At 41.8% G+C, this 24,054-nt stretch overlaps 1 protein-coding gene across 13 annotated transcripts in view; it reads right to left on the bottom strand.

Annotated features, from left to right (window-relative positions):
• Positions 1 to 24,054, bottom strand: part of Clip1 (CAP-Gly domain containing linker protein 1) — a 113,546-nt gene that overhangs the window by 73,956 nt on the left and 15,536 nt on the right. For 8 of the 13 annotated variants that reach the window (XM_077796093.1, XM_077796102.1, XM_077796094.1 and 5 more), the window contains 3 exons: positions 14,243 to 14,332; positions 11,888 to 12,075; positions 7,947 to 8,515 (listed from right to left, as the gene is read on the bottom strand). In XM_077796093.1, the coding sequence (XP_077652219.1) occupies positions 7,947 to 8,515; positions 11,888 to 11,972 (654 nt within the window). In that variant the 5' untranslated portion in view covers positions 11,973 to 12,075; positions 14,243 to 14,332. Of the gene's footprint in view, positions 1 to 7,946; positions 8,516 to 11,887; positions 12,076 to 14,242; positions 14,333 to 22,282; positions 22,329 to 24,054 lie in introns of those variants that run through there. The other 5 variants (XM_077796092.1, XM_077796098.1, XM_077796099.1 and 2 more) reach the window with 2 other exon arrangements.

Here is a 24,054-nt window from a genome sequence, read left to right as displayed (position 1 = left end):
GTAAAACCGACCTGCTTTCTCCTTCCTCTACACCAGCCATCACAGCAGCAGTCTAACCAGAACATTCTGAGGGGGACACGATGCAATCCCTTCAGACAAGCTGTCCGCTCTGTGAGGGTGAGTCCAGGTTGCTGCCAACTACAGCTTCCTCCAGGAGGCGTCTAACGAACCGTGGTCAGCAACTCCCCAGCAATCGCAGGCTCACTCCAAGGGTTTCACAGAAAACACTCAGGACAGACTAGCAACTGGTTTCTAAACAATGACCCTGAGAAAGAATGTATTTTACCAGGAAGTGGGAGAATGCACAGCCCCAGGTCCTAGAATGGGGGTTTCCTTACCCCTTTCCTCCCATCAAACCTAGAAATCCTACCTCATAAACGATGCACTTTCCCCTGTGAAAGATCAGCAGTGATCACTCAAAATAGCTTCAAGGGAGATAAGCCATATAAAGTCCTAAAATCTCTTTTCTACTTTGTCATTAACAGTCAAAATTGTATGTATTTAAACATATCTTTATAAAGTTAACTTCTGCCAGGCACAGTGGCACACACCTGTAATCTCAGTGGCTCAGGAGGCTGAGGCAGGAGGATCACAAGTTCAAAGCCATCCTCAGCAAAAATGAGGTGCTAAGCAACTCAGTGAGACCCTGTCTCTGAATAAAATACAAATTAGGGCTGGGGATGTGGCTCAGTGGTCGAGTGCCCCTGAGTTCAATCTGCAGTACCAAAAAAAAAAAAAAAAAAAAAAAAGGCTTTTTTTTTTTTTTTTTTTGGTAGCTTGGATGAGTTCTGGAGATTACAGAACATTCCACTGTGTGCGTCTGCATTAAATTTAAGCTACTGACATGGCTACCTGGCCACCAAGCCATGCAGCCAGCCCACTGGTTCCTGCCCAGAAGTAGCAGGGAGGCAGTAAGCATGGGCATCAAGTATGCAGAGCCCAACATGCAGGCTTAGGCACAAGGCGAGCCAAGGCAAGCACACCTGTCACCCCACAGCAGCCGGCCCGCACAAGGTGCAGATGCCCGCTGAAGAAGCACACTCCCCAGCAAATGCAGGTTCACTCCAAGGGTTTCACAGAAATCACTCAGGACTCCTGACCAAGCATGTGCAATTCAGTGACTTCAATCTCCTACTGAAGTAAGGCAAACCTAAATGGGAATCAGGACTAACCAATAGCATTAGTACTTTTCCAAACCCTAATTAATATAAGTTTGGAACCAGAGCACTCAAGACATAGGAGTGTGAGGCAGGAGACTGCAAATCCCAAGCCAGCCTGGGCAACTTAGCAAGGAGTGGGCATGCAGCTCGGTGGTAGAGTGCTTGTATAGCATCAGTAAGGCTCTCAGTTCAAGTCCCATACCATGAGGAGAAAAATAAAGACAGGCACAGTGACACATGCCTATTATCCAAGCTACCAAGGAGGATGAAGCAGAAGTTCAAGTACAAGTTCCAGGCCAGCCTCAGTAACTTCTCGAGGCCCTTGTCTCAAAAGATAAAAAGTAGCTCAGCGGTGGGACTGGGGTTGTGGCTCAGTGGTAGAGCGCTCGCCTAGCATGCATGAGGCACTGGGTTCAATTCTCAGCACCACATTAAAAAAATAAATAAACAAAGGTATGTGTCCATCTACAACTTAAAAAAAAAAAAAAGGAGCTCAGTACAGGAGGGGCAAAAAAGAGAAAGGGAGTGATCGAGCTATGAAAAGCCAGGGGAGAGTGACGGTGCTGTGCGGGTATCTGTGGTTGGTGACCCTCTCCTGTGAGCCTCTGCCTGAGAAACTACCAGCCATCAGTCATGAGAAGACCTGGACAGAACAGTCAGGCAAAATAAACAAATCCTCAAGGAGGAATGAGTCTGGAGTGTTCAAGACACAGGAAGGAGCCCAGAACAGCTGGCATGGAGTGAAGAAGGGGCAGGTAGACAGGAATGAGGTCAGAGGTCACACTGGGCCCTGCGGTCCAAAGAAGGAACTTAGACTTTATTGCAACACAGTGGGAAGCCCCATTAAAAAATGCTGTGTTTTCTGCATTGGTCACCACCAACTCTCCAACACCTGGAGACATGTCTGACACACACCAGCCAAGCAGTATCCTTACTGAGTGTACTATGAGGGGTCATGATGCAATCACCGTCCTAATTTCTCTGAGCTAAATAAGCAGTCCCACTTTTGTTTTGTTTTTGGTACTGGTGTTGAACCAAGTGGTGCTGTACCACTACTCAGTCCTTTATTTTTTTTGAGGTAGGGTTTGGCTAAGTTGTCCAAGTTGGCCTTGAACTTGCAATCTTCTTGCCTCACCCTCCTGAGACTCTGGGATGACAGGGCTATGCTACTCTGCCCAGCACAGACCCAGTTATTTTAACTATTTCCTTTTGATATCATTTTTCATCTCCCAATTTATAACACACAATATTAAGTAAACCTCCTTAAAAATAAGTATGCTCAACGCAGATGACATTTAACAAATACTCTCTTGTAACTAACTCCCCAGAACAAATAAGCAACAAAAGATGGCCTCATCATGAATAGAAGATGCTTTGGTTTAAAGATGAAAAGTCATGCTTGACTTGCACTTTATCTCTTGCAACTCTTTCATCTTCCCTTCTGAAAAGCATTTGAACTTCCTCAGAATGTAGGATCCCCAAAATACTAAGAAATAGCAAAAGAGGGACAGTTAAGGTGGTTACTTCAGGGTGGTATAATACTGCTGCTTTAATAGCAGCTCATAAGCACCAAAAATTTTGTTTTAAGCTATGAGAATGAATTCCTCCAGCAAAAATATAAATTAATTACAACTAAGTACATTAAATAGATAAAATATGATACGTCCACAAAATGAAATATATTTAGCAATAAAAAGGATCAAATACTGATATATACAACAGTAAATCTCTCTATCACTCACTCACTCTCTCTCTCTCTCTCTCTCTCTCTCTCTCTCACACACACACACACACACACACACACACACAATTCAATTCCACTTGTGGGGACTGTCCAGAAAGGGCAGGGCCTCCAGACATAGCGAGCAGATCAGTGACTGCCTGGGGCTGCTGATGGGATGAAGAATGCTTATAGGCTGGCATAAAGGCACTCCTGGGTGATGGGGACACTATAATACTGAGCCGTGTGATGGCTGCACAGTCCCCACTCACTCCAACCATATTCAAAACATACTTTGCAGGCCGGGGATATGGCACAATGGCAGAGCACTTGCCTAGCATAAATGAGGCACTGGGTTTGATCCCCAGCAAAAATAAACAAAGGCTGGGGTTCAGTGGTAGAGTGCTTGTCTTAAATGCGTGAGGCCCTGGGTTCGATCCTCAGCACCACATAAAAATAAATAAATAAAGATAAAGATATTGTGTCCATCAACAACAACAAAAAAAAACACGCTTTGCCCCAAACTCCTAAAAACACCAATGAAACAAAAAGCCAACAAAACCCAATATATTCTATAGTTATGATTTTTGAAGTAGGCAATTTAGGCAAATATATTTCCAAGGACTCACAAATATTTCGACTTTTAAAATATTTTAACGGTTTAAAATTTTAATATAAAACCACAAAAAAAATTCCACTCCTTTTATCTCTGGGGTTGATAAAGTATAGAATATCTAATCGCCAGAGGCAGTCCTCATGGCACTAAAATAAAAAAGCACGATGCCTGACCAGAATGATATTAGCAGAGTTTGCTTTTCTATACAAGATCATAGGTCACAAGATATTTTTATAAATATGCTTTAAAAATCATGGGAGTAATAAAGCTGTTTTATATTGGGAGGCATGACTTAGTAATAGAACTTTCCACACCAGCACTTGGGTTTAGGCCGAGGTTGAACTGTCCTCTGTCTGAATCCCAAAGCAGCATTCCACCACATGGGCTGGCTCCTTGACCCACAAACAATTGCAAGAGATATACCAACTTTGGCACCGTTGGGGCTGAGATATTGGCTTCAGTTTGCAAAAAGAAAGCACTGCCCCATTACTAAGCTCCACAGAAACACTAAACAGCATGAAAACCAAGCCGTTGTTGTGGGCAGGCTGGGCTCTGCACTAAAGGATTTTACGCAGAGGAATCACATCACTGATCTGTGCTATGGACCTCTCTCTATGTAAAGAACAGAACACAGGAGAGACACGCCAGCCTGGAAGTCCATCAAAATCTAATACAGCCTGACTCAGAGCAGCGAGGGCAACAGGTCTGGAGTAAGAAGGGCCAGTGAATCCCATAGGCAGATGGATGAGCTAGCCTCAAAAGAAAAACTGGGGACCCAGACACTCAGGAGCCTGAAACAGAAAGACTGCAAGTTTGAGGCCAGCCTTAGCAACTTAGCAAGATCCTGTCTCAAAATAAAAAACAGCTTCTCATCAGCAGTGTGAGGTTCTAGTTCCCTACTGAGCAATCCCATAAGGCTATGTTGAATAAGATTTAGGACACGTGAAAACTGAAAATGAAAAAAAAAAATCAAAACTAAAAGCAGAAAAAAATGATTCAAATCTGCAGTAATCATCACTGCAGAGAACATGGGATACTATCTAACCTGCTAGAAAAGATCTCAATGTCAGGCAGGATTTTTTTTTTAAAATATGAACAAATGAGCCCTACAAAGTAATAGACAAGAATGTGGAGAAAAAGGAACACTTTAACACCGTTGGGGGGATTGTAAATTAGTACAGCCACTATGGAAATCAGAAGTTCCCCCAAAAATTAGACATGGACCACCATATGACCCAGCTAGCTATACCACTCCTTGGCATTTATCCTAAAGAATTAAAGTAAACATATTATAATGACATATGCAAATCCATGTTTGAAGCAGGACAATTCACAATAGTCAAATTATGGAACCAGTCTAGGTGTCTACCGATGGACAAATGTATAAAGAAATGTGGTATATATACACAATGGAGTTGTATTCAGCCATAAAGAAAAATGAAATTACGTCATTTGCAGGAAAGTGGATGAAACTAGCGAACATTAAGTGAAATAAGCCAAACTCAGAAAGTTAAGGGTCACATGTCTTCTCTCATGTGAAAGCTAGCAAGGAAAAAAGGAAAAAAAAAAATGTGACAGGGCAGGGGATCTCATGAAAATCAAAGAGAGATCAAGACAGTAGAGAAAAGGAACCACGGAGAGGGAAAGGGGAAATACTAGGGAATGATATTGGCCAAATGATACTGTTATGTTGTGTGCATGTTCAAATATGTAACAACAAATCCCACTACTACTCACAACTCTAATGAACCAATTAAAAAAATAACTGATTGATTGGGAAGGAACCTGAAAATCATGATAGGTGTATAGGCACTGCTATGGTTTGGATATCTGTATCCCTGGGATCCACTTATTAAACGCTTAGTCCCCAGGGTGGCAATACAGGGAGGTGACAAGACCTGCAGGAGGTAGGGCCTTAGGAGAAGTGTTTAGATCACTGGAAGTATGCCCCTGAAGGGGATTTGGAGACTGGAGTCCCAGTCTTACTCAATCTCTCTTTCCTGGTTCTCTGGTAGTAAATTTTTTCTGTAAAAAGGAAACTTTAAAGCCTTCTTTCTTTAGTAAAAAACATACCTTAAGAAAAAGTCTTAATATTGTAAAAATGTCAACTTACATAAATTAATCTATAAATTTAAAAAAAAAAACAGAACTTTCTGCTAACAATTACTGTATCAGCAATCAAGGAAATGGAATTTATGGTACAGAATAGCTTCCCCAGAGCATGAAGCCCCACGCAACCTGAGCACATGAGCTGCCCAGATAGATGGACAAGTGCCCAGTGTAAGGGCAATGACCCAACCAGACTCACAGCTTGGGGGGCTCTAAGTCACTGGTAAAGAGGCTTGAGAGAAACAGAAGAAATCACATTTGTACATTAATTCTAGGAACATAAAATAGTAAGGCTTCTGGGGCTGCAATTTAGTAATACCTATTACATAAATATTAAATATTTACACTCTTTGCCAGGTACAGTGGCACACACTTATAATCCCAGTTACTCAGGAGACTGAGGCAGGAGGATTCCAAGTCCAAGACCAGCCTGAGAAATTTAATGAGACCCTATCTCAAAATAAAATAAAAAGGGATGGGTTGTAGCTGGGTGGTAGAGCACCCCTGGGTTCAATCCCCAGTACCCCCCCCCCAAAAAAATACTCTTAATTCAAATTTTATTTCCAGGGGGGAAGAATGAGAGCCTATAAATGCCTATGATTAAATTAGGTATAATACATACATCCAAACAATATAATATCAAATAGCAGCTTATTTGATTTAAATGAAGAGCTATATTCCTTGCACAGAAATGCCTATTATGAAATGATGTATGTATAGTGACTCCATTTTCCACTTTTAAATTTACATATATGTAGATAAATCTAATATAATGTCAAACAAATGAATAAAGACACATAAAAAGCTTATGTTGGATGAACTACAGTTATTTGAGGTTCAAATGCAAGCAAAGTAAATCTTGTGAAGAATTTTTTCCCTTTTGCAATATCAAAAGACCTTCATAAAAGTGTTGAGAACAAGAAAAACTTGCTACCAGATTCCTCGTAGAAGAGCTGCTCATAGAAAAATAAAACGTGTCACTTTAAAAACAAAAAGTTGATGAAGCTCCTCATATGGGCATAAAGCTCAGAATTCACAGAGGAAAATACAGTCCCCAATGCAGACACAAACTGCTACAAATTGGTCAAGTTTCTCAAAATACCTGACATTATAACCTTGAAATATCAAAGACACTAAAAAATGCAGAAAGACCCTCTCAAAAACATTCCAAGTAATGAGTTACCCTAGGGACTTCCAGTCTGCAAAGAGGTCTCTGAGAGTCGAACACAGCAGAGCCTCCACCCCAAGAAGCTCCTCATGCAGAACAGACTAAAGCAACCTCCAGCAGCAAGATCCAGAGAATGTTCACATGGACAAAGGGAAAACCGTAGCCAGAGGCTCAGACTAGGATGCAGACAGGTCCGTGCCAAGCCTCTGCCAGCCCTTCCTCCAGATACTGCCCACATCAGCTCAACTTACCTCAAAGCCCATTCTTTTTTTTCTTTCTTTTTTTTTTAGTTGTTGATAGACTTTATTTATACATGGTGCTGAGAATCGAACCCAGTGCCTCACACATGGCAGGCAAGTGCGCTATAGCCTCAGCCCCTCGAGCCCATTCTTAACCCACACCATTTTTCCAGAAAGACATTCTCTCATAATCCCTTTCACCCTCACTTCCCACTGGGCAGGAGGAGAAGGCAGAACTCTGAGCCAACTGCCTTCCTGGAGGGTGCAGCGGGACCTCCTGTTGGGATCCTGTGGAGGCCACAGCAAACCTGATACAGAAATACCCTTTTCTGCCAGTTCTGGTTCTGGTTCCACAGCAAGAGAAGCAGAAGTTGCGAGGGCTGAGGGGAGTGAAGAAGACAGCCCCTGGCAGGAGCCCCAAGGGCACGGCAGGTAGCACTGGGGAAATTCTGGAGCAATCTGGAACCTCCCACAGCAATGCTGACTGTAGTACCATTAGTATTCTGGTGATGGATTTTTCTCTTGGGGGGTGGGGGGATGAAACCCAGGGCCTCACACATTCCCACTAAACTACACCCCCAGCCCCAATTTTTTTTTAAATCATGAGAATTTCAAATCAAATATTTCATATTCTAAGTCTACTTTTAATTTTCAAGTCAAAATGTTTTCTGTTTCTATGTCTATAATCCAGCTACTCGGCTGAAGCAGGAGGATCACAAGATTGAAACTGAGTATGATGAGCAACTTAAGGAGGCTTTGTCTCAAAAATAAAAAAAATTAAAAGGGTGGGGATGTAGCTCTGTGGTAGGTCTCCCCCCCTCCCCCCCGAAGTTCAATCCCCACTACCATTAAAAATAAAAACTTATTAAAGTGAAAAAAAAACACAAGAACTAGGAACAAGAGGACATAGGGATGCTGTACACATATGACTCACCAACACTCGGTCTCCAATTTTGAGCTCTCGCTCTCCTTTCTTGACTGAGCCAGCCTCAGAAAGGTTGGAGATCGACTCGCTGGCAGTTTTCGTAAGGTTGCTGATCTGAGGCGTGGCTGGCGGTTCCTTGGCTCTTGGCTGGGAAGACTTATGGGGAATGTTTGAGGGTGTGGCTGAGGAGGACACCATGTTGGCTACAGACGTGGACAGAGGTGAAGCGGCTCTGGATGCCTGAGCCGTCTGCAGGCCATTGGCTTCGTCCTCTGTCTGCACCTTCCTAGTTAACTTTGAAGGTCGGGTAAAGATGCCCTTTAAAGGTTCACACTGGAAATACCGAACTCCGGCCACAGAACCATCGTTCTTGCCAATAGGTTCATCTAAAACGATCCCAGCCCACTGGCCTGGGGCAAACTGAGTCTCTCCAAGAAACTGGATGAATCCGGGCTTGTTCCCATTCACCCAAACACGCTCTCCAACTCGAAAGTCATCCACAAACTCCTCTGGGGTCTCGGTGGAGGGAGCGCTCGAGGCTCTTTCACTAGATATCGTTTTTTCTACCGGGGCTGCAGCTGAAAACAAATATCAGAAAAGATTGTTTCATATTCAAGCACCAACTATTACCTTCATGGAAAACAAACAGCAAGAGCGACAGCAGGGGATGGGGCTGGGGCTCAGTGGCAGAGCGCTTGCCTAGCATGCATGAGGCACTGGGTTCGATTCTCAGCACCACATACAAATAAAAACAAAGTAAAGGTATGAAGAAAAAAAAAAAAAACAGCAACAGGAGTAGCCTGTGACAGAAGAGTCCTGGCTTGACTTTTCTACTGCAAAAAGGCAGAGGACTGGCCCCATCACTTCACTTTCCAATGCTGTTAACATTCAGTGATGGGGTTTTTCATTTGTGATTAAGACTATAAGTCAAAGTAAGAGGAAATTAGTCCCTTGCCAGACCTATACTTACAGGTCTGACTCGTTTTTCACTCCATTTGCCCACCATACACAAATGCCCATACAGATCCATTGAGACAGGCTCTGTTCATACATTTGAGTGGCAATCAAAGCAGACAAAACAGGGACTACTTCACCACATAGATTCACATTTAGGCTTAAAGAAGGACAGGGTTCAGGGCTGCAGCTTACATCATTACTATTGATGTAATGATGACAGAGGTGGAAATCACAGCAAAGACAGTACCAGGTCCAACGTATTTTGCCTTTGTGCAATCGCTACCCCAAAGATAGCAGTTAAGAGTTCTCCAGAAATGTGATATCTGCAATGGAAACTCAGCCATGCAGCCATCAAACAGGAATCTATTAAATATTCAGTGTGATCTGGCAAAGTGCACGTTCTTAATCACTCTATCAGTTACCGGGCATATCATCATCTCAGGCTGTGACATGACCTTAGTTTAATTTCCTCAACTGTAAGAGGACAGGAACATCTCTCAAGGGCTTTTAAAATGAGAATTAAATGAAATAATGTGGGCTGGGGCTGTAGCTCAGTGGCAGAGCACTTGCCTAGCATGTGTGAGGCACTGGGTTTGATTCTCAGCACCACATAAAAAAATAAATAAAGGCACACTGTCCATCTTCAACTACAAAAAAGACTTTAAAAAAATGAAATGATGTATTTATTCATTCTGCACATGCTCATCAAATTCCTGCTTCTGTGTGATAATGCCAAGTACCGCTCTATGCAGGGGACAAAGCAAAAAGAACATCGTTTGTGTCCTTGCAGAGACCAGAGTCTAGAGGTGGGAAGGTAGCAATTCAACATTCAAGGTACTTGCAAGTGATCTAAGTGCTGTGGAGAAGACAGTGCCTTGGAAAGGGAAGTCAGGGAAGGCCTTTTGTAGGAGGTGACATCTGACAGACGCATAAACTACACAAAGTTAGGGACGTAACAGAACTGTCAGCAATAAATTTCTGTTGTTTATAAACCACCCAGCTAATGTACTTTCTTATATAGAAGCCTGAATGGTCAGTTCATGTATGAGCTGTCTGGGAAGGTTCCCCTCCAATTACAGGTCAATTAGTATGTCATAAAACTTTTGGGCTAGAATATTGTTTTTTTCTCTAATCCCCACAGAGAAAGGCCTAAAGAGTTCAGGAAGACTCATGTGGAAGAATCAAAAGAAATACCTTAACATTACAGGGATCAAATGACTCAAGTGTCTTGACACCTATTTTAACACCTTACACTAAATCAAATAAATTAAATAAAACGATAAACTACAAAAAGTGACTCTTTATTAAGACTCCTAACTATATATATATATATATTTTTTTTTTTTTTTAACCAGGTTTCACTATGTTAGTGAGATTAGTCTCCAACTCCTGGGCTCAGACAATTCTACCTGCTCAGTAGCTCTACCACTGAGTCAAAACCCCAGCCCCTGCTGTTGTTCTTGCTAGTTTGCTGGGACTATGGGCACATGTTATCACATCCAACAACATTCTGTATTTATCTATTTTTATATTTTTTGCAGTGCCAGGGATTCAACTCAGGGCCTTGCATAGGGTAGCAAACACTCTACTAATGAGCTATACCCCGAGCCCAAATTCTCTCTTTTACAATAACTTTTAATAATATGAAAGGAAATTTAATCAGCATAACCACACTTGGAAGACAAGGGGACCCTTATTCTTAGTCCTGTCTTCCAGAGGCTGGAATGACCCTGAGGTTTTATAGAAAGGGAAGGAGAGGAAGGGCTGGGGGCGTACAGGTGGAGAATTTTTACAACTGCCAAAGTACATGATCTTGATCAGGTGTGGTCTGTCCATCATGATCTCAGGTGGGACCTTGTCCCCAGTAAGAAAGTTACTCTTGCCTGGGAGACCAGACCTTATTCCTGGAGACCAAGCAGAGCAAAGGAGACTCCTGCAAAATGGAGGCAAAGATGCCAAGACTGTAATCCTGCTTTTAGCCACCCACTGGACATCTGCAGGCAAAAGTGCAGAGCCTTGAGTCTATAAGTCCTTGTTTCAATCCTGCCTTTTGTCCACTCTTCAGTGCTGAGGGAACCAGGCTGTCAGCCAATCTGGCTTTGCAGCTTTCCAGGCGAAGTGATATCTAATCTTTGAATAATGGCTAAAGCACGTACGTGAAAAGGGTCAGATGATTAACCCTAAAAGTATAAGTACTATTACAAAGTACACAAAAGAGAGAGTATGAAGATATCCAACTAAACAAATCATGTATATAAAACACTCCCTATAAAAAGTTCTGTGCGTATGGACTACCAAAAAACATATTTGGGAAAAAGTCACTTTCTTGTTTCTACTTAAATAGAGGAACCCTTGTCTGAGCCTCGTTCTGTCTTTTTTTTTGTAGGCATTGGTGGGTTGTGGGTCGGGCAATCCTGACTAAGAGCTCTCTCCACAACTTCTAGCTTGACTGACTTTGGTAGGGTTGACACAAATGCACACCTCAAGTCACATTTAAAGGGTCCACAGTCTTTAATAATGCAGGTATCACTACTCTTTGATTCTTCTGCCCTTGTGTTTATACACTTGTCTTTGGTTACATCTTCCTGCTGGGTATTCAAGGCCAAGTCAGTGATCCCTATGTTGGCCGAAAATTAATGTCTTTCCTTTCTACTAATCAAAACTTTTTCAAATGTTTTCAAGAATATGAAAACTGGTTATACATATATATCCTTATAAACATAGATATATTTTTTGGGGGGGGGTACTGAGTATTTAACCCAGGCATGCTTTACCAGAGAGCTACATCCCCAGTCCTTTTTGTTTTTTTTTAATATCTAAGTTGCTGAGGCTGGCCTCGAACTTGTGATTCTCCTGCCTCAGCCTCCTGAACTGCTGGAATTACAGGTGTACACTGGGAAGCCCAACTATAAGGTTATCTCTTTTACATAAAAATGAAAATTAAAGTCTCATACAGGATAATTTATTTGCTATTGAAGAAAACAAAGCATTACCAGCAGCAGGTGTCTTCAGGGCTGTGCTTCCCGGCTTGAGGATCTTGGTAGGGGCCTTCAGCCCGCTTGGCTTCAGCAGACTCATTGTCTTTGTGATTCAGTCTCTCTTCGCCTGTTGCCACTGTCTTTCCCCGACCATTGATAAAAGTATGGGTGTTTCTATCATACAGTCAGTCTCTAGATTAAACCTGCACAGAGAAACAAAATAAACTCTTAATCTATAGGGGAAAATAAATAGAAACAATGTCTGTTATGAAAGTCACTTCATAGGCTAAGTTTCCCTCACATTCAATAATAAACCATCTCCACAATGAGTCCAGAACTGGTCACTAAAAACATGAAGATGCTGCTGAAATGAATTTAAAGGTGATTTATAGCAATATATTCACTTTGCTTTATATTATCTAGTATTACCAGTTCAGTAAAAGGCCTAAAACCATACAATCTAAAAAAGAGAATTCAGAAAAATCTGCACCAAACTTAATGAGAGCAGGGGAAGGGAGTTTTTAGTTTTTATTACCACAGGCCTGTATTAACTATTTTTAAGTCCACAGAATTATGCAATTAACAATATAAAATTACTTATATGTTAAAACAGAGGAGGGCCCAAACTCTGAAAGAAACAGCCTCATCTGGGAAGCAATGAAGTAAAATCATCTTTACTCTGCTTAGAGAAAAACACAATATGCTTTTTTCTTGGAATCCTGCCTATCTGGTACATTAAAGAGGTGCTCTGCCACCGAGCAACATCCTCTTTAATTTCAAAAGCAATGGGACCAAACTTTCCTAGTCTTTTCTGAATTTCAGGCCAGCCAGTGCAGGGGGAAAAAGAGCCACTTTCACTTAAGAATGTCAAGAAGCACTTAAGGGAAAAAAAAAAAAAAAAAAAGATCTTATCAAGAGTCAACCCATGGGCTGGGGATGTGGCTCAAGCGGTAGCATGCTCGCCAGGCATGCGTGCGGCCCGGGTTCGATCCTCAGCACCACATACAAACAAAAATGTTATGCCTGCCGAAAACTAAAAAATAAATATTAAAAATTTCTCTCTCTCTCTCTCTCTCTCTCTCTCTCTCTCTCTTTAAAAAAAAAAAAAAAAAAAGAGTCAACCCATGGGGCTGGCTCAGTGGTAGAGCTCTGGCCTCACAAGTATGAGGCACTGGGTTCAATCTTCAGCACCACATAAAAAAATAAATGAATGAATAAAGATGTTATGTCCATCTACAACTAAAAAAAAAAGTCAACATATGGATGCAGGCCTTTTTAGAATTGAGAGGTCCAGTAGGTGCCCTGGCTTCACACTGATGTGCATTGACCATCTCAGAACAGCACCTGAGCAAGCCTAGCATGAGCTCTTTATTTCTTGAAAGAAGGACTGAGAAACTGGGGTATTCTTGGTGCTGGTGGTGGGAAGATACCTTCTCCATAGTGAACTATGTGCATCTTGCACTTAAGGAAAACAAATGCGTTGACCATGATGACAAGTAAGCTTTACAGACAAACTTAGAATTTTGGAAGACATATTCTTACAGTAAGCTTGACAGTTTCCCAATACTGACAACCTTTGGGATGAGATCAATTCTATTAACAAATGTAAGCTTTTTCTGGCACTGAGGACTAAACCCAGGGGCACTTTACTGCTGAGCTACATCCCCAGGCTCTTTTATTTTTTGTGACAAGGTCTTGCTAAACTGAAGAAGCTGGCCTTGAACTTGTACTCTTATGGCCTCTTTGTTTGTACTCTTCCAGTACCTTTCTGGAACTGGAGATTGAATCCAGAGGCACTGTACCACTGAGGCACATCCCCAGCCCTTTCTTAAGTTTTTATTTTATTTTGAGGCAAGGTATCACTAAGTTGCTGAGGGCCTCGCTAATTTGCCCAGGCTTGTCTCAAACTCTTCCTGCCTCAGACTCCCAAGTCCCTGGGAGGCTGCACCACTGTGACAAGTGACCAATTCATGTGATTTCTTAATGCTACACAATGAAATGTGCCCATTTGTGAAAGATCTCCTGACTCAGGGAATTTTCTCCACCAGCAATGCATATCCGTAGAAGGCTTTGCTTAGAGAAAGTAGTCACTCAAAGCACAAAGGAGGCCAATAGATTTTTTTCTGTTAACAATAAGAAAAGTTCATCTCATATCCATTTCAGATTCCACCTTTAAAAAAAACTACAGCCTGGGCTGGGGTGTGGCTCATTGGTAGAGCGCTCGCCTAGCATGTGCGAGGCCCTGGGTTCGATACTCAGCACCACATAAAAATAAATAAAATAAAAGCATTGTGTCCAACTACACCTAAAAAATATATTTAAAAAACTATTAATTTTATAGTAGTATCAAGGAAAAAACTCCATAATTACCTGAAAATCCTCTTAAAAATACTCTTTTCCTTTCCTACACATCTGTGTGGGCCATTTTTCTTCATACACTTGAACCAAAACAAATTATTGCTATAAATAAAATGCAGAAAAGATAAAAGAATCAAGTTGTCTTCTCTTAAGCAGATCATTAAACAGATTTGCAAAAAAGCAATACCACTCCCCATTAGATTGTTTTAGAAAATAGTTATTCTCCATTTTAAAAATTATGTAACCTACTAGTTTATTATTTTTAAAAAAATTTTAATACCTTTATTTATTTTTATGAGGTGCTGAGGATCGAACCCAGGGCCTCACACATGCTAACTGAGCTCTCCACTACTGAGTCACAACCCCAGCCCTAGTTTATTATTTTTAATGAATTAATGTTTTAAATATCATTTTTACTCTCTAATATGGTAAATATCAATAGATATGAATTACATAACAGTTCTTTTGGATATCTCATTCACTTTCTAGAATGCAGAGGGCCGAGCGATAGTGGTGCATGCCTGTAATTCCAGCAGCTCAGAAGGCTGAGGCAGGAGGATCACGAGTTCAAAGCCAATCTCAGCAATGGTGAGGCCCTAAGCAACTCAGTGAGACCCTGTCTCTAAACAAAATAGGGCTGGGATGTGGCTCAGTGGTTGAGTGCCCCCGAGTTCAATCCCTGAGACACACACAAAAAAAAATGTAAAAAGGTCCTGAAAAAAATATTTGTTTGGATTCTGCATTTGGAGTCAACAAAAATCCATGTTTCCTTAGGGCTTCCCAAAGTATATGCCCCTAGTTCAGATACTTAAAGAACTGGGTACAACATGTGCAAGTTCAGTATTACTACTTTCAATCATTGTGGTTATGGCACTGAACTAGGGGCTGAGTAACAGAGGCCTGAATTACAACCTATGAGAAAACCCGACATGTTCAGAGCAACAGGAACACCAGGTGCATCATCCCTGGGAATGTACATACAGAAAACAGGCACTGCTGCAGGTCCCATCACATGGGTGATGCTGTTCACAGGCAGCATCAGTTACCCAGGAGGACTTAACAGGAATGAAAGCCCCACACCACTGAAAAAAACCATGGGGTGGGCCCAGCTTCCTGAGTTTTAACAAGCCCTTCTGATGATTTCAGTGCTAGCCTGAGAATCGCTGCTAAATTACTGATGAAGAAGTCATCTGAGGGGCGGAGGCTGTAGCTCTTGGCTGAGCCCTTGAAGTAGCATGCACAAGACCCTGGGTTCGATTCCCAGCACCACAAATAAATAAAAGATGACACTGGATATCCTTCAAGGGATATTACTCAATTTATTAAAAAGGAAAAAAAAAAAGAAGAAATAATCTAAGGTTCGATTCCTCAGTTTCATGGTATGAATCACCACATGCCTGACTCTGCAGACCCTCTATGGTAGTCTTTCAACTCCCTGTCCTTGGAGCTTTTGTCTCAGGGATCCCCTCCGCCTCCTTGTTCTTTCTAGCTATGAACCCTCCTCCAGGGCAGACTCGCCCGCTCTGCAAAATCCACACCCATCCTTGCCACTGCTCCCAGTCCTGAGGGTCGATGTTGTTCATAACACCTACCTCACTTAGCTGTTGCTGTGGTCTACAGATTCTACCAGACTATCAATCCCTTGGAAGAAACTGTACTTTGACCACCTTTGTATTTCCCACAGTACTTTATAAACAATGCTTACTAAATAAAATGAATAAAAAGACAGTCTCGAGTGTTTAAATGACCCTACAAACCAGCTGAGGTACACTTAGTATTTCTTTTTAAATTTTACTTGTTGCTCACTACAGGTAGCATTAAAATAAATAAATAAATATAAATATATAAATATATATATATATGACAAAAGCACAAGGAATTTATGATGTAAACAAATAACTAAGACAATACAACTTATGAGAAATATCAAACTACAAGGCCAGATCTACACATGGACTGGGACTGAAAGTGCATAGCATTGTACAGGGGATGGCAATTAGGATTTTTAGAAAGGCAGAGGAGCTAGGCAAGGTGATGCGCGCCTATATACCAATCGGCTCAGGAGGCTGTGGCAGGAGGATCACAAGTTTGAGCCCAGCCCCAGCAACTTAGCAAGAAATAAGTTTTAAAAAGGGATATAGCTTAGTAGAAGAATACCTTCTGGTTCAATCTCCAATTACACGCACACAGAGGAAAGTTTCAGAAAAGGGACACCAGAAGAAAGAGGAAATTCATAAAGCATGTAAATTAATAAGCTCAGTTGCACTAACACCAAGAGATTCCTGTAAGAAACCAAGTTAAAAAGGTAAACTGAAAGGAGACTCTAAAGAGCCTTAAAGATCCATTGAAGAAACTATGATCAATTTTGCTTGCCTTACACTTCAAATGAAAAACCTCCTTTAAGAGTCTACTGGTACCAAATGAGAGCCACCCAGAGTTGCCTTAAGCCCTATCTTACTTCACTACACTTCAGTCATCTCAACCTTCCCTTGTCAACCTGCCCAGATTGAAACTAAAAGTCAGCAGCCATCTTCCAGTGGCATGCCAAGTGAGGCCCAGGTTCTATCCAACCACAGGCACAGGTAGCAGCTGGGGGCTGCCAGGGCAGGTCTTAAATTTCAGGGAAGAAAAGTCCTAAGCAGCAACATGCCATAAAGATTAGAGACCACTGAGCAGAAGACAAACCTCAGCCTTTTATACCTTCAGAGCACAGCGCAGGGACCAGATATGCTACAACTTACCTTTCCTTGATAACTTCTAATATCTTTCCATACATAAACTGCTCACCCCAATCTATCAGCCAGACTAAAACCCCAATATCCTACATCTGCACTGCCCAACAGGGCAGCCACTAGTTATACATGCTGTTTAAACTTTAACATGCAAGCAGGTGATACCTCCAATGCCACACACAGGACAATCTCCATCGTGGCAGAAAGTTCTATTTGATAGTACTGTGCCAGAATCACCAGTAAAGTGACCCCAGATGGCAGTGACCAGCTCAATCTCTCACTGCTCTTGACTGGACCTGGCTGAAAAGCACTAAAGTTGTTTCCAAAATCTGAATCAAAATACCTCAAAATATAAGGTTGTGCAACTACCTTGCAAGTCCAGACTCACAGCCCAATTATGGGAGTTCTAAATTTTAATGACTGTTATTACTACGATAAATGAATAAACCTCTCCATATGAAAAAACTTCTATTTTTAAGTCATCACACTGCTTTATAATCTCAATCTCCAAACAATAATACTGCAACATACACCTACACATCACCCCAATTCACACCACTGATTGATGGCATGATTACAGCTATTTTTTCAAGCCAAGAACTATTTGTAAAATGTTTATCTTTAGAACTTGGATCACTTCTAAACAGTTAGAAATAGCTATTATTCTCTTGTACACTCTCAGAGGGGAGAGGCAGGGAGAAGACCTGCGGAGCACCCACTAGGACCAGGGAGCAGAGCTCAGTTCCTGCCCCACCTCTCCCTTCCCTTCCCATCTCACTAAAGGGTCACACTTCTACCCCAAAGAAGGAAGCAGAGCTGCCAAACATCAAAACTAGAGGAATGGTTTGTTTTGTTTTTTCCTTCATGACCACAGGTCTATTTTAAGACACAAAGCCAGGCCTGACATAAGCAAAATTTTAGAACTAGATTAATATCCCAAGCTTGTGATTTAACTCAGATCTGACCTAAATAACAGTGGCAAAGAGACAAGACACTTATCTGAGAGAAGCAAATAACCTTAGAAGGCCTACCCTCTGGGGTAGTTCCAAAAAAGAAGCATACTTTATAAATGCGTCAGCTTTCCATGAAGCTGGGATTCCAGGAAGAGAAGCTACCGCTCCACCCAACAAAAAGACAAGTTCCACCCTCTAAGAAATCGGGTCTGGAGACCCTCCAGACAGATTCCACAGCCTGCACACCCACCACCACCAGACTCCAGGATGCCTCAAACAGGGAAGAAATGCCAGTACAGTGAGCAGCCTGAAGGCTAGCCATGACCATTTCTAAGAACCCAGGCTCCTGCTCTCCTCTCACTGCACATATTTGAATAGAAAATTACATAAAACTCTGTCTTCTGTTCTCAACAAATTTTCAGAGGCTGGATATACAGTTCAAGACCACAGCCTTCTCAAAACATAGTGGGTCTGCTTACTGTATTTGCACTTTTTAATAAGCAATCCCCTATGACCTGTCTCCTGAACTGAAAATAGGGCTGCGGTATAGCTCACGGCAGAGGCTTGCCTGGCATGTGCGAGGACCTGGTTCCATTCCTAGTGTACAGAAAAAAACATAAACGTAAGAACATTCAAAATATTTCAGTAAAGAAAATATTTCTTGTAGCAGAGAAGAATGGGTTAATAACCTGGACCCTAAAGGAAAAAAGTCAGAAACACAACTCTATTAATGAGTCCCAAAGTCTGGAGGTAAAGCCAGTGTCCACCTGACACCTCCTGCAAAGCACAAAGGGTGATCAGGGTGACTGCTGCCCCAGGAAACAACCACTTCGGGACCCTCTGGGACTGCTCCCCTTGGATCACACTTGCTACCAGTTCTGATCCTCTCAATGCCACCCTTCCACCAGAGACCTCGAAAAGGCTGTGGGAACTCAAAAGTGGAGTCATTCTGTTCTCCACCCTGAGGGCACATGCTGAGGGCTGGAGTGGGGCTGGGTGGCAAAGCGCCAGTCTGGCATGCACAAGGCCCTGGGTTCCATTCCAGTACCACAAAAGAGACCGAAAAAACCCTAAAAAAAAAGGTATGCCTTAATCCTCAGATACGAGCCTTCTGAGTAGCTTATGAACCAATACCTTTTCTTCCAAGTCCAACTGAAATAGGTACAAACAACAAAGCAAATCAAAATAAAATGCTGGCAACTTTTCAATGTGATGTATCAGAATTTAGGTCTTTGGGTCAAAAATAATTTATACTACTGATAACCAAATCTCTTAATTTCAAATGGTCATTGCCTGGCACTGTCAGATAATTTTCACAGAACTAAAAATGTCATTATTTCAGTGACAAGTGATTGAAAATTACTAAGCAAATACAGTACCAGCTACCCACAGACTCACTCACATAGTAAAAACACTTTGCTGTTCAACTAAAATTTTCTGCTTTTAAAAATCCTACCTGGCATCCACATCTACTTTTTATATACAGAAGCTGCAGAAAGACAACACAAGTCTAGCACTATGAGTCAAAGTGGTACCTCATGGTGTCTGTGGAATTGGACCAGCCTCAGATCACACCCTAGCAGAAGCTGGGCAACGTTTTGAACCACCTGGCTGTGACCTCATGCTGATGACCTCACAAACAGGAATTCTGATGATAGTCTGCCTCCAGGCTACTCTTCACTTTAAAGAGGAACCCGAGGATCTGTACCCCTGAACCTGGAGCTGCCGACCCAAGCAATGAACCTTCTTCCAGGACTTTATCCTACCATCATCATCTCCACTGCTGAGCAGGTGAGCAGAGAAAAGCGCAGGCACCTAGGAGTCTGCTCAGCACCCAGAACCCCAGCAGGGAGGCTTCGAGTTTGCAAGTTGCTATTTTGGTTCAGCTTCAACACTTTTTCTTTCCCTCTTAGAAAACTAAGCTTATTGAACAATTCTGAAAACTGAGTAAACTAAACTATAAACTTAAAATGTTGCCCTGACCCTGCCACTCTAACAGAGCACTAATTCACTACCACAAATAGTTACTCTACTTATCATGAAAAATGAGGATTAAGATTTGTCAATTGGGCTGGGGTTGAGGCTAGAGCGCTTGGCCTGGCATGTGTGAAGCACTGGGTTCAATTCTCAGAACCACAAATAAATAAATAAAGATCCAAAAACAGTCTGGGGCTCAGAGGTAGAGTGCTTGCCTAGCATGTGTGAGGCACTGGGTTCAATCCTCAGCACCATATAAAATACATTGTGTCCACCTATAACTTAAAAAAAAAATTTTAATGTATAAATTGGACACAATGGCACATGCCTATAATCCTCAGTCTTTGGGGCTGAGGTAGGAGAATCCCAAATTCAAGGCCAGCCTCAGCAACCTAGGAAGATCCTGTTTCAAAAGGTGGGGGGAGGGTGTGCTGGTGATGTAGCTCAGACTTTAAGCATCCCTGAGTTCATTCAACAGTACCAAAAAAATTAAAAAAGGACTGTGAATGGTAGTCTATGTGATAGAGCACCCAGGGTTCAATCCCCAATACCACTAAAATATAAAAAATGAAAAGAGCTAGGGATATTGCTCAGTGGTAGAATGCCACTGGGTTCAAGCCCTAGTACAGAAGGAAAAAAATCTTCAGTTGTAAGGAACTAAGGGTTACTAATAATTATCTCCAGTTGATGGGACTATTTGTAGTGTTTGTACCTTGGTGTTTTCTTGGGTCTTGAATTTTATTTAATGAACAGATAAAATTAATTTCATAAGGAGGAAAAAAAATATAATTTCTGGGCCACTATACAATGGCTTCCTCAGAGAGGTACGGTAAGGACCTCTCCACCCAGGATGCAAACATATCATGGCAAAGCAGGCACCTAGGCCTGTGGTTCCTTTTGTTCCTGTGGCAGTTCAGACCCGCCCCAACAGAATGAGAAACTCACAAGCAGCATGAGCACTATGCCACATCTAGGCTCAGCCCACGCCCACAGGCAAGCCCCCACACCTCTTCCTCCCAATGGCTTAATGAGACTCTCCCAGCATCCAGCAAGCAAGTGCTGAGGACGGCAGGATCCTAGGATGGGAGGTCTACAGCTCTGAATCATCATCCCCATTTCTCTTGGTCTGTCCCAGAACTAAAAATAAGCTTATCAGTTCAAGTTACTAAAATTAGTGGGGCTATTTGTTATAGCACCTTGCTCATCTTACCTAATACAGTGGTAAACAGCACTTCAGTTAGAGCTTTCAGATTATCCTAAGTATACGACTCAAAGACATTAATTTTTAGGATAAGCATCCTCAAAATCCTCAGAGATAGAATTGTTTCATACCACAAAAAGCATAATAGTATGAATAATAAATGAAAGTACTCAATTTTCCTAAAAGCAAAAAGACATTTTACTGGCAATAGCAAAATACATTTGAAAAACATGGGAGTTTGATTATCATGCACTAAAATATTAAGACAGACTGATGATGGACCAAATACAAGTTGGGGATGGTGTTATTTTCTCTACTTTTGCACATTTGAAACTTTCCACAATTAAGAGGTTTTTTAATTATAGATGATACATACTTTAGTAAAATCCAAACTCTTACATTCTACTGGACCCATGACACCCTTAGAAAAGACTTAAGAAATTTACAGAAAGAGGCTCCTCAGAACAAGTAGGTCACAAAAACAAGCAAGGAGGACTAAGTTCTGCTCAAAACAAACAGCATTCTTCTTAATTCTTCCCTAATTTTTTTCTTCATTTTTTTTCTTATCTGATTTCTTATCTGACTTTTTAAACCATGGATTTTAAAAAAAGGTTAAAAAAAAAAAAAAGACAGCTAGCCTGGAAAATGAGACATCTGCATTTTGTCCCAGCTGATGATCTCAAATTCATTTAACCTGTTCCCAGATCACAGGGTTCTCACTTACAGTCTAAGGATACCAATCCATCAATATCAGCTTCTAACTTCATCTTGTGTGGTTCTTCTAACCAGAAAGTGAAAGGGAAGGGATCCAAAAGTGAAAGTGACTGTGGCTCTAACTTTGCCAAAGTAAAAGTAACCAGCCACCAATGGCATCACCCAAATCTGATAAGGGCATCCAGAGCACAGCTAGGGCCCTGCCCTGGGCAAATCACACTTTTGCACATCAGCTCAGACCTTTATGGAGGGTTCTACTTCTCCTCAGCAAAATGAAAACACTCCTTTATTTACTAAATCTTGAAATTCTGTGGAAAGCAGAGGAGAGTTGAAGGATTTGCAATGAATTTAACCTGCCAGGAGAGGGAGTTTAACACCATGTTTCCAGAACGCTGCACCTGGAAGCCCCAGGTTTCAACTTGGCCTGCTGGACAACCTAAAGGAAATTGAACACCAGTCAGGTTCAGTGACTTACCTAGAAAGAGCTGCACTGAGACCGCGCTTCTTCAATGGGATACGCCATGAACTAGGGAAAGTTCTGAGAGCAATGAGGTCTAATTTGAGAAAAAGATGATCCTAGTGCTGATTTTCTAGTCAAACTTGAGAGAAAAATTGAAAGGCTGTGTTCTAATATCATCTCACTGGGCTTGGGAGGTTCATTCACAGCTTAATCCTGTCCCCTAAAGTCATGGTTATGTAAGTGTCTGTTGGATGCTGTGTCACTTGCTGTCCCCTGCCCCCAACACAGGAGCTGCAGTGTAATCTGAGCTGCTGTCTCAAGCCACTGAAAACACACCATACTGGGTAGGATTCCAAAGTGACTGGTTTCCACTAAAGGCAAGTTAGTTTTTTCTTCTTTCTGTCTGATTCACAGTCATAGTTCTGTGTATATACAGGAAAGTCAAAACTGACAGACACTGTCATATTTTCTTCAATTCCTGAACAAAGGAAGGTCAAATATTTCAACTTAACAGCAAACTATCAAAATCTAATCTAATCTAATCTAAGGGCTGGGGTTGTGGCTCAGTGGTAGAGTGCTCCCCTAGTATGGGTGAGGCCCTGGGTTCTATCCTCAGCACTACATAAAGATAAATAAATAAGCCTGTAGTCTGCTTGGGGCCAATTTTAAAACATCTCCTCTCCTAGCTGAGTGGACCTAGGGCCAGCAGATAGGAAACACAGTCAGGCCTATCTTCCACGCGGGTGACCAAGTCCCATCCTCTGCTGCCCCATGCAGAACATCCCCATGCAAGGTTTTCAGGGGGACACAGGAAATGACTAAAGAATACAAGGAGACACAACCCACAGCCTCGGTCTCTTCTGACTACCCTTCCTGCCGCTCTCTTCCTTCTCTGGACTGCTCTGCCACTCTGTTGTTGAAAGACAATCACAGGCTCTCCTGTTTGCATATCATGCTATGACTAAGTGCCTGTGGCCATCGACGAGATGTGACTTGTCTTGGCATATAAGACAAGAGCCAAAAAGAGAATATTTAGACCACGGGAAGAGTTCGAAAAGGTTCTAAACTGATTCATCCTCTAAATAAGAACTCAAAATGATGCCAAATGTTGCGATTTTCAAGTAAAGGAACCTAACCCACTGAGCACCTGATAAAGACAGCAGCATTACAGGGTTTCCCAAACCTGAAGCCTCTTTTAAAAAGTAGGCCAACAAAACTATAAGCAAACTGTTCAATTACTACCTCCAAAAGAACTGTCATTCTCAATCAGGCACACAGGTGCATGCCTGTAATGCCAGACACTCAGGAGGCTAAGCCAGAAGGATTAGAAGCTCAAGACCAATCAAAGAAAAGTAATAAGAAACTATCTCACAATAAAATTTAAAAAGGGTTGGGGATGTAGCTTAGTGGTAAAGCACTAGCCTAGCATGCATGAGGCCCTGGATTCAATACTCAGTGCCTTAAAAAAAAAGCTAAGTCTCAGATTCCATGATTACATTTGTTGACATTGCTATACTTTCTAGAGCACTGTCCAATAGAAATATAACGTGAGTCTATAGCCATTCCACCTTGAATGTACTTGATCTCCCCAATCTCAGAAGCAAAGCAGGATTGAGTCTGGTTGGTACTTGGATGGGAGAAGTATAATGTGAGACAAATGAGTAATTTTGAATCTTCAAACAACAATATTTTTTAAAATTAAAAAGAAACAGGTGAGCCCGGCACGGTGACACACGCCTGTAATTCCAGAAGCTCAGTAGGCTAAGAGGAGGATCATGTGTTCAAAA

Source organism: Urocitellus parryii, chromosome 3, assembly GCF_045843805.1.
Source record: "Urocitellus parryii isolate mUroPar1 chromosome 3, mUroPar1.hap1, whole genome shotgun sequence".
Classification (NCBI taxonomy): Eukaryota; Metazoa; Chordata; class Mammalia; order Rodentia; family Sciuridae; genus Urocitellus; species Urocitellus parryii.
The sequence above is the reverse complement of the archived record's forward strand: the minus strand, read 5'-3'. Positions and strand labels throughout refer to the sequence as shown.